General features: G+C 42.4%; 2 protein-coding genes across 3 annotated transcripts in view; one reads left to right on the top strand and one right to left on the bottom strand.

Moving 5' to 3' along the window:
* LOC138950837 (polypeptide N-acetylgalactosaminyltransferase 5-like) overlaps window positions 1-16813 on the top strand; it is a 31897-nt gene extending 15084 nt beyond the window's left edge. The window contains exons 9-11 of one of the 2 annotated variants that reach the window (XM_070322555.1): window positions 119-211; window positions 1063-1185; window positions 16513-16813. In XM_070322555.1, the coding sequence (XP_070178656.1) occupies window positions 119-211; window positions 1063-1185; window positions 16513-16557 (261 nt within the window). In that variant the 3' untranslated portion in view covers window positions 16558-16813. Of the gene's footprint in view, window positions 1-118; window positions 212-1062; window positions 1186-5480; window positions 5713-16512 lie in introns of those variants that run through there. The other variant, XM_070322553.1, reaches the window with a different exon arrangement.
* Window positions 7608-17500, bottom strand: part of LOC138950836 (polypeptide N-acetylgalactosaminyltransferase 5-like) — a 26906-nt gene continuing 17013 nt past the window's right edge. The window contains exons 10-11 of the mRNA XM_070322552.1: window positions 15787-15909; window positions 7608-7802 (exon numbers count right to left, since the gene is read on the bottom strand). Of these exons, the coding sequence (XP_070178653.1) occupies window positions 7650-7802; window positions 15787-15909 (276 nt within the window). The 3' untranslated portion in view covers window positions 7608-7649. The remainder of the gene's footprint in view (window positions 7803-15786; window positions 15910-17500) is intronic.

Raw genomic sequence — 17500 nt, 5'->3', positions numbered from 1 at the left:
GCCACAGATAGTTCTTTGCTACTGATTTTGGGTTTTAGAAATTAAGTTGGCGGTGTATCGATTATGGGCACGTTTAGAGGTAAATAATTATTTACGCACAGAATATGTTCCCTCTCAGGTACGAAGCCATGCAGCAAACATCTGCATGGACTCCAGTGGCAAGGAGAAAAAGCCCATCGTGTATCCTTGCCATGGGTACGGAACTAACCAGGTGAGACAGAAAGAATGGGGAGTGAGAGAGAGAGAGAGAGAGAGAGAGAGAGAGAGAGAGAGAGAGAGAGAGAGAGAGAGAGAGAGAGAGAGAGAGCGTATTCGTCTGTGGGTGTGCGTGCGTGCGTGCGTGCACGTGTGCGTGTGTGCTGGTGTGTGTGTATGTATGTATGTGTATATGTGTGTGTTTATGTGTGTGTGTGTGTGCGTGTGTGTGTGTGTGTGTGTGTGTGAGTGTGTGTGTATATATATATGTGTGTGTGTATGTGAGTGTTTGTGTGTGGTGTGGGTGTGTGTGTACGTGTGTGAATGTGTGTGTGTGTATATATGTGTGTGTGTGTATGTGTTTGTGCGTGTTTGCGCATGAGTGTTTGTGTGTGGTGTGTGTGTGTGTGTGTGTATATGAGTTGGTGCGTGCGTGCGTGCGTGCGAGGCTGTGTGTGTGTGTGTGTGTGTGTGTGTGTGTAAGAGGGGGGGAGGAGGGGGGGGGGGGGAAGCGTACGTATGCAGCTTGTTGACAGAAACTTTGTCAGATTTTAGACGATATCTTACGATGTATGGTAAAATATGACTGCCAAGAGACTGCCTGTTGTATGGTATTCAGCTGACCGACAGAATAGCAATCCAGATGCGTTTCAATCACAAATCAATTGGGTTTCCTACCTGCAACCAAGTATATATATATATATATATATTGTAACGGACAATGCACTATCTATCCGTAACGAAGAATATTTTATTTTTCCGTAACCAAGAATATACTGCTCACATAAACAAATGTCCGTTTACTTTATTTATTAATCAAAAGCTGTATTCATTTACCCTCCTTATTTCTGCTTTCTTGTGTGACAGTTTTGGTTCCTCACCGCGGACGGGAGTTTAAGGCAGAAACGATCAATGTACCTCAGGGCTGAGAATGGAAAGATGGTGATAAAATCCAACAGCCCGGGCACCCCCGAATGGCAGTATAACTCGGTAAGCCAATATCATTATATGAAGTCTGATATCGCGCGCGTATCTCCAGACTCTGACTCAAGGCGCAGGGATCTATTTATGCCGTGTGAGATGGATTTTTTTTTTTACACATTACATCACGCATTCACATCGACCAGCAGATCGCAGCCATTTCGGCGCATATCCTACTTTTCACGGCCTATTATTCCAAGTCACACGGGTATTTTGGTGGACATTTTTTTTATCTATGCCTCTACAATTTTGCCAGGAAAGACCCTTTTGTCAATCGTGGGATCTTTAACGTGCACACCCCAATGTAGTGTACAACGAAGGGACCTCGGTTTTTCGTCTCATCCGAAAGACTAGAACTTGAACCCACCACCTAGGTTAGGAAAGGGGGGGGGGGGAGAGAAAATTGCTAACGCCCTGACCCAGGGTCGAACTCGCAACCTCTCGCTTCCGAGCGCAAGTGCGTTACCACTCGGCCACCCAGTCCTATGGGATAAGACCATCCCTCCACTTTGTCACATACCAAACATCTTGTGGGGGGGGAGGGGTTGTGGTGGTAGGGTAAAGGGCGAAGGAGGGATGGGGGGGGGGGGATCTGGGAGAGAGGCTGGGCACTCTCTGTGTCCAGTGGGAATATTTTGATGAATTAATTTCTTAAATGTCACTGTTTACATTAAATCATTAAAAACAAATCCAACTCCCCACAGCAAGCTGACAGGGTGTTGTGTGCTCGCCCACGAACCCGGCAGTTACGGGTTTGATACGTATAGTTGGTAAGAATATTATAACAACATTTTTTTTAAATTGTTCAACTTTTTTTGTATTTTCTGAACTTGTAATTCTTGTATTTTATTCATTTTTAATGAATTTCAAAGGTTTGAGTGATGTATTGAAGATCGAATTAATCAAAGGGTTGTATAGTTATCGAGTACCTCTGGTAAACGATTTCCCATAATTGCTCATTCTATTTTAAGTAACGTCGGCTTGTGGGGAAATCCTGATGGATGATTGAATCATCGTACGTCGACTGGATGTAATGGTGTTTGCCTACTTCTAGTTTAATCTACTTCTGTTTGCATTATAGTGTATTGCATTGTCACATGTTATTGTTTTGCATTGCATTTATTGTATAATATTGCATTGCATTATGTTGTATTGCATTGTATCACATTTAATGTATTACATTGTGGAGTATTGTATTATATTGCAATGTGGAGTATTGTATTATATTGCAATGTGGAGTATTGTATTATATTGCATGGTGGAGTATTGTATTATATTGCATTGTGGAGTATTGTATTATATTGCGTTGTGGAGTATTGTATTATATTGCATTGTGGAGTATTGTATTATATTGCATTGTGGGGTATTGGATTATATTGCATTGTGGAGTATTGTATTATATTGCATTGTGGAGTATTGTATTATATTGCAATGCAAGTTGACGGTCATGTACTGCAGTGAGAGAAAACTGGGCACTGAGAGCACCCATCCTCTCTTCCAGATCCCCACCCCAATCCCCCCTTCGCCCTATATCCTACCACCACAACCCCCCTCCCCTCCCCCAAGATGTTTGGTATGTGACCAAGTGGAGAGAAAACGCGTCTGACCCACAGGGACATCGCTGCACACCAAGCTATGGGGCAGCACTCAGGACCTGGAAATGACAGCCCACTTCGTCAACATCACGGGCCAAAGAATCTAGACACAGCCATCGTCGAACGCTGAAGAAGAAGATGTATTGCATTACATGGCGTTTTATTGTATTGCATTGGATCTAATCGCATTATAATGTATTGCATTGCCTTTTTTGTGGATTCCTTTGCATTGCAAGGCATTGTGTAGCATTTGGATTGGATTGGATAAGATTTACAGTCCATTTATTGCACTGCCTAAAATAAACTGGGAAAGGAAACAAACTGGAATCGGTACCGCACAACCAAATATGTTATAGGGGCGTTAAAAACAACAATCAACCAACCTATTGCATAGTATTGCATTATATTGCATAATATTGCATTATATTGCATTATATTGCATTATATTGCATTATATTGCATTATATTGCATTGTACTGCATTCTACTGCATTGTTGTGCCGAACATATTGCATAATATTATAAGATGTTTGATGGGTTGTTGACAGACCAGCTTTTTTGTCTGTCCGAGGGGGAGCAATACAAAAGTCGATATGCCCCCCGAGGACCGACAAAAAAGCTGGTCTGTCAACAAACCATCCAACATCGTTTTTGTCATCATTTTGGTTGTGAGAAAACAAGTGCACAATCAACCCAGGGAGCCATGCTTTGAAACACGGGTCCCGTGCTGATAACCACACGGGTCCCGGTTCGATAACCACTGGCAATCAAAGATGGCGTGTGAAAGCAACTTTCTGTGTTTTTGAGTTCATTAAATGAGTTGGGATGAATATGTCAGGTTTGAGGATGCACAGTTCTGTAGGTTCATCTCGGTATTCCACCCCCTCGGCTTTCTGTTGTAAATATTAAGCTGAGCACGGTGATCGAATGTGGAAGCTACGTTTGGTCAAAGGTCACAGAATATTTTCGTCGTGCAGCGAAGGAAAGAATCGCGATCTTGTTTCCGACTCGGTACCTCTTTGTTTTTCATAAGACCTGTCATTCTGCTTGCTCGGCTTTGTTAGATGTTTGCATATCGCGTTGCTATTTTCTTTGCTTTTATTATTGTTTCTTACTTGTGCTTCGTTTATCGATACAACGTCTTGTGCACGGGTCAAAATGTGTGTGTCAGGTGTCGTTTTACTTGAACTTGACGTTCGTGTTTCTCCGAACGTCTGTGTATCGAAACACAGATACACGCACTCCATGACTTTGTAAGAAGACAAAACATATCGGCAGGTTTCATTTGTTTGTGACGAATTTATTGAAGTAGTTTTGGGTTTTTGTTTACTTTTGCCAGTTTGCCAGTTGGTTTTTGGAACTTTGCAAAGCAGTGTCTTGTCGTCTGTTTAGGTCTGGGGAAACGCCAATAAAAAGAGCCGAAGAATCCTCGAGCGTTTCTATTGGGTTTGCTTTTGATTATCCATGTAATAGGGCTTACTGCAACTATGGTAACCGGGGATTTATTCCCCGGGGAACATGAGATTTATTTCCCAGGTGCTTGTGAATGAAAACTCGTGAAAATGATGACAATGTATTATATTGCCTTGTTCTGCATTCTACTCTGTTGTGCCCGGTAGCTCAGATGGTAGAGCACTGGACTTGTGATCGGAAGGTCGCAGGTTCGAATTCGGGCCGGGACGGACACGGGTCAACTTTATGTGCAGACCCAGAGACGGAAGCCATGTCCCACCCCCGTGTCATCACAATGGCACGTAAAAGACCTTGGTCATTCTGCCATAAGTGCAGGTGGCTGAATACACCTAAACACGCAGACACCTGGGTAGCGCGACTCCGTTGCTGCTAGCTTTCCACTGGGAGGAAGCGACCCGAATTTCCCAGCGATGGGACAATAAAGTTATGAAAATGAAAATGAAAAATGAAATATTGCATAATATTGCATTATATTGCATTATACTGCATTCTACTCTGTTGTGCCGAACATATTGAATAATATTGCATTGTATTGCATTGTACTGCATTCTACTCTGTTGTGCCCGACCTGTTGCATAATATTGCAATGAAATGCATTTTATCCTACACACGTGAGAGAGACACCCGTGAGATAATAATCGTTCAAATCACACGTGTGTATATCATGTAAATGAGGTCATGTCAAGCAAGTCTGGCAGGGACCTGTTTTTCCACTGCTTATGGTGCCAAAGTCACCGAGACAAACGTCATTATAGAAACTAAAATTGCGCTCGCTAATTACCCTCCATGAATCTTTAGAGTGACGTTTCTTTGCTTTGACGTAATAGATTGCACAAGGCTTTAGAAGAGATCGAGGTTCCAAAACAAGAGTCTTCAATTTAGCTCCCTCGACTGCAGGACATTTTCAGTAAAATACACGTAAGTACATTATGTAGGATAAACAGAATACTACATGGCTTGCTGTGTCGTACCAGATTTACACTCGTTGCTTTTTCAAAGAGTGAACAGCTCGCTTTCGCTCGCAGTTCAATATTTAAAAAAACCAACTCGTGTAAATCTGGTACGACACAGCAAGCCATGTAATATTCTCTATGTTCTGCATTCTACTCTGTTGTACCGAACATATTGCATAATATTGCATTATATTGCCTTGTACTGCATTCTACTCTGTTGCCCCCGACCTGTTGCATAGTATTGCAATGTTCTGCGTTATTCTGCATTCTACTCTGTTGTGCAGACGAACGGAGTCATCATGCACGTGCCCACAGGACAGTGTCTGGGGGCAGGAACTGACCTGAAGACTCTCTCCCTCGTTCTGTGCGGACCGTCCAAGTGGCAGCGATGGACAATGCAACCACGCAACCCGGAGCTTCTGCAACCTATTGTCTAGTCTTGTTACACCATCGGTATATGCGGTGGTGTATAGGTTTCACTTTGTCTATGTTTTGGGAGAGTTTATGTGTGTGTAGATGGGGGGGTGGGGGGTGGTGGTGGTTGGGTATAGGGCGAAGAGGGGATGGGGGGGGGGGGGGTCGATCTGGGAGTGAGGCTGAATTGGCGAAGTTAGTACCAAGTAGTTGCGGCTCTGTCTGTGCGCTATGTGCATAGCACATTTTCGTGCGGTTTTAATGCACGGAGAGAGAGAGAGAGAGAGAGAGAGAGAGAGAGAGAGAGAGAGAGAGAGAGAGAGAGAGGATATGACTGGTTACATAATCGCACATGCTTGTGCGTGCGTTTGATTGTGTATGTGCGTGTATGTGTGTGTGTGTGTGTGCGTGCGTGTGTGTAAATACACGCGCTTACGTATGAGCCTTGAAGTACATGTACAGCATGTCCGTCTGTACATATGGCGACACAATATCTATGAAATATAGTCTTTCTTCTGAATATTGGTTTTCCTGTGTATGTGTGTGTGTGTGTGTGTGTTTTTGATTCTAAATTCTGCCAGTAGTTTAACACTCAAGCGCCTCACGGGCAGCCACAAGGCATATACACGAACAAGTAGAAATCAAATAATATTATGCCCCCAAAAAATACAAGTCCATACAATTCACAGACAAGTACAGAACACACACACACACAGACACACAAACACTTAACAGACACACACAGACGCACGCACGCACGCATGCTCACGCACGCATGCACACACACACACTTTTCTCTCTCTCTCTCTCTCTCTAATAACACGTCACGCCAATAACCACAAGACAGAAACGACAAAATCTATTATCGAGCATTCCACCTCTTTATATTAAAAATCAAGTATTGGAAGAAGTGTCTCACCACAAAGTCCTTGGTGTAAAGATTGATAATAATTTATCATGGCATGATCACATTGATTACATCTGTAAGATTGCTTCCCAAAAAATATATCAGTTATCAAAAATAAAACATTTCTTGAATCTCCACTCGCGAAAGATTTTTTTTTTACAATCACATCTTGTCAAATATTGATTATGCATCCACTGTGTGAGATTGTGCAAGTGCTAATGTTTTGAAACCTTTAGCCAGTCTTCACAGAAGAGCAGTTAAGCTTATTATGCTAAAAAAATCACACTCCTTCAGAATCTGATTATACAAATTTGCAAGTATTACCATTTCAAAAAAGGTTAATGTATAATAAAGGTGTTATAATGCATAAAGTGATGTCAGGATATGCACCGGAGACATTACGTGATAATTTTATTTTGAACTATAACAGACTAAAAATCATAACACCGACTCCACGTACTGACCTTTTCAAATCAAGCCTTCTGCATTCAGGTGCGGTCAAACACAGACAGCTTCAAAAAAAATTATATGTCGCACATAATGCAACTAAACATGTGCTGAATGGTTCAACAATTCATTTAAAATGTATGTGCATGTTAAACTAAATTATAATAATATGCAGATCTAAATTAAGATATGTTAAAAATTGACATATTTATCATTGGAAATTGTACTTAAAATGCAGCATGACAATTTTTTTTTTTAAATTTATATCTGTATATATATATATAATGTATTATAAGTTTGATGTGATAGTTATTCGATTATGTTGTTTTCTGTTCTTGTTGACCCTATATTAGGGCGAGGGCTGGATGTAAAAAAGCAATATTCTTGCTTATCTATTACCCTCGATAATAAAGATTTTGTCTTGTCTTGTCTTGTCTTGTCTCTCTCTCTCCGTGCATTAAAACCGCACGAAACTGTGCTATGCACATAGCGCACAGACAGAGCCGCATCTACTTGGTACTAACTTCGCCAATTCAGCCTCACTCCCAGATCCCCCACCCCCCCATCCCCTCTTCGCCCTATACCCAACCACCACCACCCCCCCCCCCCCCCCCCCATCTACACACACATAAACTCTCCCAAAACATAGACAAAGTGAAACCTATACACCACCGCATATACAAGACTAGACAATAGGTTGCAGAAGCTCCGGGTTGCGTGGTTGCATTGTCCATCGCTGCCACTTGGACGGTCCGCACAGAACGAGGGAGAGAGTCTTCAGATCAGTTCCTGCCCCCAGACACTGTCCTGTGGGCACGTGCATGATGACTCCGCTCGTCTGCACAACAGAGTAGAATGCAGAATAACGCAGAACATTGCAATACTATGCAACAGGTCGGGGGCAACAGAGTAGAATGCAGTACAAGGGCAATATAATGCAATATTATGCAATATGTTCGGCACAACAGAGTAGAATGCAGAACATAGAGAATATTACATGGCTTGCTGTGTCGTACCAGATTTACACGAGTTGTTTTTTTAAATATTGAACTGCGAGCGAAAGCGAGCTGTTCACTATTTGAAAAAGCAACGAGTGTAAATCTTTTACGAAACAGCAAGCCATGTAGTATTCTGTTTATCCTACATAATGTACTTACGTGTATTTTACTGAAAATGTCCTGCATTCGAGGCAGCTAAATTGAAGACTCTCTTGTTTTGGAACCTCGATCTCTTCTAAAGCCTTGTGCAATCTATTACGTCAAAGCAAAGAAACGTCACTCTAAAAGTATGGCGTGACGTGTTAGTTCTAAAGATTCATGGAGGGTAATTAGCGAGCGCAATTTTAGTTTCTATAATGACGTTTGTCTCGGTGACTTTGGCACCATAAGCAGTGGAAAAACAGGTCCCTGCCAGACTTGCTTGACATGACCTCATTTACATGATATACACACGTGTGATTTGAACGATTATTATCTCACGGGTGTCTCTCTCACGTATGTAGGATAAAATGCATTTCATTGCAATATTATGCAACAGGTCGGGCACAACAGAGTAGAATGCAGTACAATGCATTACAATGCAATATTATGCAATATGTTCGGCACAACAGAGTAGAATGCAGTACAATTACCACAAACATGCGAGACTTACCTTGTGTAAGTTGAAGCTTGTTTCGGATTTAGCCGATACATGTTACAGGAACGTTTATGTCAAATAATAGAAGAACGCGCATGCGCAGCCTCACTCTTCAGAACATATAATACATACAACATGTACACAAATTAATTATTCTCCTTCAAGAGAACTAGACTATAACGTAACCCAAGGGCTGGGATTTTTATTTCCACAGGATTAGGGTGGGACTTGACATAAACGTTCCTGTAACATGTATCGGCTAAATCCGAAACAAGCTTCAACTTACACAAGGTAAGTCTCGCATGTTTGTGGTAATTTAACCTCAACATGCCAGGACGTTTACGTCAAGGAATTCTTAGAGATATGTGTACATGTTTATCACCACTGTAACCTTCCAAACTGTCAAGTTATATTCTTTGACGAAATCACTCACCTCAATCTTTCTTGAGAAAAGAGTCCATTAAGACTTGACCCATGTTAACCGAAGGTGTCTTTTTGTAAAAACGAGCAAAGGTGGACTCCGACGACCATCCGGCAGCTTTCATTATGACGTCAATTGGCGTGCCCCTGGCAGCCGCTCCCGACGTACTTGCAGATCTGGTGCTGTGAGCCGTGAACAAAGAGGTATCCACACCTGCTCTACTCAGAGTGTCTCTAATCCACCGAGCCAGTGTATCTTTGGAAATTGGTCCATGAGGTATTTGATAACTTACGAACAGTTTATTTGTGTCTCTCAAGTCCTTTGTACGACGTAAATATTCTTTGAGGGTTGCGATTACACACAGATTAGGATTTTTGTCAAACGACAATAACTCAATTGGAGCTACATGTTTTCCTTTCTTTGATTGTTTCATCACTGAGTTTATATGAAACACACACTTGTAGCCTGTAAGTTTCATTGACGACAAAGAAAGGGAGTGAATTGTCTGACACCTTTGTCCGGATAAGATAGCAATCAATGTAGCTAACTTGCTTGATAATTCTTTTAAAGTCAATTTTCCCAATGGAATAAGATTCTCTAGATAAGAGAGAACTGTATCTACGTCCCACGTAGCAGAGTATTTAGGGAAAGATGGTCTCAATTCAAAAATCCCCTTTACAAACCGCTTAACCAATCTGTGTTCACCAAAAGTGCCACAGTCTTCTATTTCAAGGTAGCCTGAAAGCGCTGATCTCGCAACACAGATACTACTATAACTTTGTCCAGCAGCAAACAATGTTCCCAGGAAATTTACTGCATTAATTACAGAAGGGTGAACCGAATCAATGCCTCTTTTACTCGCATACATTTTCCACTTTTTGATGTATACGGCATACAGTTTAGCTGTCCCTGTTCTCCAGGATGCGCAGACCACTGAGGCTGCTTGCTGCGAAAGTCCTCTGCTTCTGAGCCTACCCCTGATACTTTGCAAATAAGAATTTGCAGTGTTTTTCTGAGCCGATGCTCCATGTTTGGGTTTGCAGGCATGTGAAGTAGATTGTCCCTTGCTGACACAAGAACTGGCTTCGCTATCAACAGACTCCCTAACCGAGGGAACCAGGGCTGGCTTGGCCAGTATGGAACCACTATCACACCTTGTGCTTTGTCCTTGTTCATCTTTTGTAGTACCCTGGGCAGTAAACAAAAAGGTGGAAAAACATACAATCGCAAACCATACCACGACATGTTAAGTGCGTTGACACTAACCGCTTCTGGATCCGGCCGATATGCTACGTATCTGGGATACTGACAATTAATTCGGGAAGCAAACAAATCTATCTCTGGCTCAAACTCAAGTATTTGAAGAGCGTGGAAGAGTAAATTCGAATTTAGTTTCCACTCAGCATCTAAATTCAGTTTTCTAGATTCTTCATCAGCTTCGACATTTTCTACACCAGGTATGTACGCAGTTGTCACCCAAATGTCTCTATCTACACAGAAGTTCCAGATTTCCTTCGTCACAGCATTACAGTTAGCTGAGTGATTAGTTCCCATGTTAGCCAACAGCACTCTGTCACCAGCGCTAAAGCATGACGTAATGTTTCCATTTTGAAATGATGATACTCAACTGTCTTATTCAAGTTCTTCAGGTTAAGGATAAGTCTAAGCTTATTGTCTTTCTTCGGTCTCACAAAAATAGGTGAGATGTATTCACCCATAGTATGACTGCATTCAACAACTACTCCTTTCCTTATCAGCTCCTCTACTTCTGCGTCAATGGCCAGTGTCTGTTCTTGTGAAAACTTAGGTTGAAAAATCTCACCACTATGCACAGGCATTTCTGTAAAATCAATGTTTACCCCTTGAACCATTCTAAGGACAACCTTGTCTGAAGTCAATTTCTCCCACTGTTCTATATTTTCCCTAATTTGTCCTGCTTTAAATTTGTCTTTCAGATCATTGAGTAAACAAAGTGTTTGTTGTAAACTGTCATAAAATGTATTCACCTCAGAAACAGGACGCTGGGCAGCATGATCAGAGTTCTTGTCTACTTTCGGTTGTAGTTCCCGCGCGAGTTTCCTCTTGCCCTGAATGACCCCCGGGAACGGTATGTCGTCATTCCTCTCGCTGACTGAGAGGCGTGGCCTCTTCCTAAAAAAGGCCTGCCTCCTCTCTGGCTGTAAGGCTGGAACCGGTGTGCGCCACCACTGCCCCTGCCTGAAGCCGACTTGTAAGCTTCGCGCGCTGTGCGAACCTTTTTGTCAACATCTTCTCCAAACAAGTTGTCAGACCCTACCTCTATCTTTGCATTAGCGATAGAAGCGATGTCCTTTGGCAAGCAGGCTTGTAACTGGAATCTTCGTCTCTGAGAGAGTTCTAACTGTGCTGTACCCAAAAGAGCAATGACGTCACCATTTGCTGCGAGACCCTCGTTTGCCATTTTTAACACTGTTTCTTTGTCAAGATCGCCGGTCGTCTGGTTTGAAATTTCAAGCATGTCCGAATGAAGCTTGTCTGATGCATTTACTAGTGCGGCGGAGGCTTTTGACAACAGTTTTTGAATGTTGTACAGGCGCATGTCATTTTTCCTTGCATTCCTGTCCACACTCCCTTTGTCAATTAGCTCCTCGTTTAAATGAGGAGCTTTAATTTGCTTGCAATTTTCTGGCACCAAGTGCTTGTCTAGTTTTTCTTGCAATTTCTGGTCTGACATGCGGACAGTGAATCTGTTTTCAACGATTTTTGCCAATTTCTCAGCAACTGGGGCCCCCTCTTTTTCTGCCAGCTCCAGGTCTAATTCCAGAGTGTCCAGAATATCAGGTTTACTAGTGTTACTGTTAGCGTTTTTCACCACCACTTGAAAAACGCTTTCCTCATCTTCCTCCTCGCCCCTGGCGAGCTCATTTTTGTCTTCTTCGCTGACCCTGTCAGCGACAATGCCAGATATGTTACCGACCCTGTCGGAACTGGCTTCATTCTCGTGTTCAACACTGTCACTCTCTTCTAAGTGATGCATCCTTTTCTCCATACGATCAAATCGTTTCATCAACTCCGAAAACATTTCTTGCACTCCAGAGTTAGCGCCACTACGTGACAAATCTGCGCATTCCTTTCGTTCGCTATCTGACTCATCATGACTGAGGTCCGCCATTGTCTTTCCGCTGTATGCGTGGACGCAAATACCAATGAAAGAAAAACTGTTCACTCACCTAAACCATTGATAAATACAATCCAAAAAACTGTCACAATACACAAAACAATCCAATCAGCACATTCAAGTGCAGCTTTCCACAAATAATTACACACACAAGAAGGATGTAAGCGATAATCCAAGAGATAAAATTTATGTCTGGTAGTAAAGCACTGCGTGCGTATTCAGTGAGGCTGCGCATGCGCGTTCTTCTATTCCTTGACGTAAACGTCCTGGCATGTTGAGGTTAAATGCAATATAATGCAATGTTATGCAATATGTTCGGCACAACAGAGTAGAATGCAGAACAAGGCAATATTATACATTGAGTCACCTGTTGGTGAGATATGTGCGCGTTATAAATATTCGTATTATTATTATTATTATTATCATTTTCACGAGTTTTCATTCACAAGCACCTGAGAAATAAATCTCATGTTCCCCGGGGAATAAATCCCCTGTTACCATAGTTGCAGGAAGCCCTATTACATGGATAATCAAAAGCAAACCCAATAGAAACGCTCGAGGATTCTTCGGCTCTTTTTATTGGCGTTTCCCCAGACCTAAACAGACGACAAGACACTGCTTTGCAAAGTTCCAAAAACCAACTGGCAAACTGGCAAAAGTAAACAAAAAAACAAAACTACTTCAATAAATTCGTCACAAACAAATGAAACCTACCGATATGTTATGTCTTCTTACAAAGTCATGGAGTGCGTGTATCTGTGTTTCGATACACAGACGTTCGGAGAAACACGAACGTCAAGTTCAAGTAAAACGACACCTGACACACACATTTTGACCCGTGCACAAGACGTTGTATCGATAAACGAAGCACAAGTAAGAAACAATAATAAAAGCAAAGAAAATAGCAACACGATATGCAAACATCTAACAAAGCCGAGCAAGCAGAATGACAGGTCTAATGAAAAACAAAGAGGTACCGAGTCGGAAACAAGATCGCGATTCTTTCCTTCGCTGCACGACGCAAATCTTCTGTGACCTTTGACCAAACGTAGCTTCCACATTCGATCACCGTGCTCAGCTTAATATTTACAACAGAAAGCCGAGGGGGTGGAATACCGAGATGAACCTACAGAACTGTGCATCCTCAAACCTGACATATTCATCCCAACTCATTTAATGAACTCAAAAACACAGAAAGTTGCTTTCACACGCCATCTTTGATTGCCAGTGGTTATCAAACCGGGACCCGTGTGGTTATCAGCACGGGACCCATGTTTCAAAGCATGGCTCCCTGGGTTGATTGTGCACTTGTTTTCTCACAACCAAAATGATGACAAAAACGATGTTTGATGGTTTGTTGACAGACCAGCTTTTTTTGTCGATCCTCGGGGGGCATATCGACTTTTGTTTCATATCCTTGGTCAATAAATATGAAACAAAAGACGATATGCTCCCCCTCGGACAGACAAAAAAGCTGGTCTGTCAACAACCCATCAAATATCTTATAATATTATGCAATATGTTCGGCACAACAATGCAGTAGAATGCAGTACAATGCAATGTTATGCAATAGGTTGGTTGATTGTTGGTTTTAACGCCCCTATAACATATTTGGTTGTGCGGTACCGATTCAAGTTTGTTTCCTTTCCCAGTTTATTTTAAGCAGTGCAAAAAATGCTACACAATGCCTTGCAATGCAAAGGAATCCACAAAAAAAGGCAATGCAATACATTATAATGCGATTAGATCCAATGCAATACAATAAAACGCCATGTAATGCAATACATCTTCTTCTTCAGCGTTCGACGATGGCTGTGTCTAGATTCTTTGGCCCGTGATGTTGACGAAGTGGGCTGTCATTTCCAGGTCCTGAGTGCTGCCCCATAGCTTGGTGTGCAGCGATGTCCCTATGGGCCAGACGCGTTTTCTCTCCACTTGGTCACATACCAAACATCTTGGGGGAGGGGAGGGGGGTTGTGGTGGTAGGATATAGGGCGAAGGGGGGATTGGGGGGGGGGAATCTGGAAGAGAGGATGGGTGCTCTCAGTGCCCAGTTTTCTCTCACTGCAGTACATGACCGTCAACTTGCATTGCAATATAATACAATACTCCACAATGCAATATAATACAATACTCCACAATGCAATATAATCCAATACCCCACAATGCAATATAATACAATACTCCACAATGCAATATAATACAATACTCCACAATGCAATATAATACAATACTCCACAATGCAATATAATACAATACTCCACAATGCAATATAATACAATACTCCACAATGCAATATAATACAATACTCCACATTGCAATATAATACAATACTCCACATTGCAATATAATACAATACTCCACAATGTAATACAATAAAATGTGATACAATGCAATACAACATAATGCAATGCAATATTATACAATATATGCAATGGAAAACAATAACATGTGACAATGCAATACACTATAATGCAAACAGAAGTAGATTAAACTAGAAGTAGGCAAACACCATTACATCCAGTCGACGTACGATGATTCAATCATCCATCAGGATTTCCCCACAAGCCGACGTTACTTAAAATAGAATGAGCAATTATGGGAAATCGTTTACCAGAGGTACTCGATAACTATACAACCCTTTGATAAATTCGATCTTCAATACATCACTCAAACCTTTAAAATTCATTAAAAATGAATCGTCGCGATATAACCTTCGTGGTTGAAAACGACGTTAAACACCAAATAAAGAAAGAAAGAAAGAATTAAAAATGAATAAAATACAAGAATTACAAGTTCAGAAAATACAAAAAAAGTTGAACAATTAAAAAAAAATGTTGTTATAATATTCTTACCAACTATACGTATCAAACCCGTAACTGCCGGGTTCGTGGGCAAGCACATAACACACTGTCAGCTTGCTGTGGGGAGTTGGATTTGTTTTTAATGATTTAATGTAAACAGTGACATTTAAGAAATTAATTCATCAAAATATTCCCACTGGACACAGAGAGTGCCCAGCCTCTCTCCCAGACCCCCCCCCCCCCATCCCCCCTTCGCCCTATACCCTACCACCACAACCCCCACCCCAAGATGTTTGGTATGTGACAAAGTGGAGGGATGGTCTTATCACATAGGACTGGGTGGCCGAGTGGTAACGCACTTGCGCTCGGAAGCGAGAGGTTGCGAGTTCGACCCTGGGTCAGGGCGTTAGCAATTTTCTCCCCCCCCCCCCCCTTTTCTAACCTAGGTGGTGGGTTCAAGTGCTGGTCTTTCGGATGAGACGAAAAACCGAGGTCCCTTCGTTGTACACTACATTGGGGTGTGCACGTTAAAGATCCCACGATTGACAAAAGGGTCTTTCCTGGCAAAATTGTATAGGCATAGATAAAAAATGTCCACCAAAATACCCGTGTGACTTGGAATAATAGGCCGTGAAAAGTAGGATATGCGCCGAAATGGCTGCGATCTGCTGGTCGATGTGAATGCGTGATGTATTGTGTAAAAAAAAAAATCCATCTCACACGGCATAAATAGATCCCTGCGCCTTGAGTCCGAGTCTGGAGATACGCGCGCGATATCAGACTTCATATATTAATATTGACTTACCGAGTTATACTGCCATTCGGGGGTGCCCGGGCTGTTGGATTTTATCACCATCTTTCCATTCTCAGCCCTGAGGTACATTGATCGTTTCTGCCTTAAACTCCCGTCCGCGGTGAGGAACCAAAACTGTCACACAAGAAAGCAGAAATAAGGAGGGTAAATGAATACAGCTTTTGATTAATAAATAAAGTAAACGGACATTTGTTTATGTGAGCAGTATATTCTTGGTTACGGAAAAATAAAATATCCTTCGTTACGGATAGATAGTGCATTGTCCGTTACAATATCTATATATATATATACGACTTGTGTCTGTCTGTGTGTCTGTGTGTGTGTCTGTCTGTCTGTGAGTTCGCGATGCACGGCCAAAGTTCTCGATGGATCTGCTTCAAATTTGGTGGGCTTATTCAGAGAGACCCCGGACACAACCTCATCGATGAGATATTTCAACACGTGCTCTCAGCGCGCAGCGCTGAACCGATTTTGGTTCCACCTCAGCTATTTTGGTTCCACCTCAGCTACCCGGGCCCCCATACCGACACACCAAAGCCAAAGTTCTCGGTGGATCTTTTTCAAATTTGGACACCGTATTCAGCTACACCCCGGACACAATATCATCGATGAGATATTTCAACACGTGCTCTCAGCGCGCAGCGCTGAAATGATTTTGGTTTTTGTGTTCATTTCACCATTATAAGTAACTCTTCCTTATCTTCTCATCTTCTCCAGGTTTTCAGCGTTTACCTCCCTTCCTTCGTATGGTGCACTATATGAGTGGGGCGTCTTCGGATATTCCCGGCGTTCTGTTACTATTTTTAGAAGGTCACCGCAGTGTCCAGAACGTAAATTGGACCCGTAAATTATCCTCACTGTAAAAGTGCAAAGGTCGAATCAATTTATAGCCACGCGAAAAATACACTGTCATCTATCTCTCTATAGATACGGCTTCTCTGTGTTTGTGTGTGTGTGTGTGTGTGTGTGTGTGTGTGTGTGTCTGTCTGTCTCTATGTGAGCTACACCTGTGCATTGTTCAGTTCTGTTTGTGATGTGGTCTGGCGGCTTTTGTGTAATTTTATGTACTGGCCTTCCTTTGAGAAGCCATAACAGTTCAAAAGGGCTTAGAGATAAGCTCTAACTTGCTCAGTCCTGTTTGAGTGGAGTTCGCCTCCAAAGGTGATTAACACGGTTACATTCGTCGACAAGGATGGGACTCGATATGGTCAGGAATGGCATTATGGCCACTGAATCATTTTCGTGCTGTTCCCATTCCACGAATCTGGGAGGGACCTAAGCTTGGCGGGTCCATTGTTCGGACCCGGCGAAGCCGGCGTACGGCTCTAAGTACTTCTTCCCGGCGAAGCCGGCTACCCGGCGAAGCGGGTATTCATTCTAGTATATATATATACTTGGTTGCAGGTAGGAAACCCAATTGATTTGTGATTGAAACGCATCTGGATTGCTACTCTGTCGGTCAGCTGAAAACCATACAACAGGCAGAGTCTCTTGGCAGTCATATTTTACCATACATCGTAAGATATCGTCTAAAATCTGACAAAGTTTCTGTCAACAAGCTGCATACGTACGCTTCCCCCCCCTCCCCCCCTCTTACACACACACACACACACACACACACACACACACAGAGGCTCGCACGCACGCACGCACCAACTCACACATACACACATACACACACACACACACACACAAACACTCACAT

The sequence above is a fragment of the Littorina saxatilis genome, linkage group LG16 (genome assembly GCF_037325665.1).
Source record: "Littorina saxatilis isolate snail1 linkage group LG16, US_GU_Lsax_2.0, whole genome shotgun sequence".
NCBI classification, from domain to species: domain Eukaryota; kingdom Metazoa; phylum Mollusca; class Gastropoda; order Littorinimorpha; family Littorinidae; genus Littorina; species Littorina saxatilis.
This window is presented reverse-complemented; position numbering and strand designations above follow the sequence as displayed.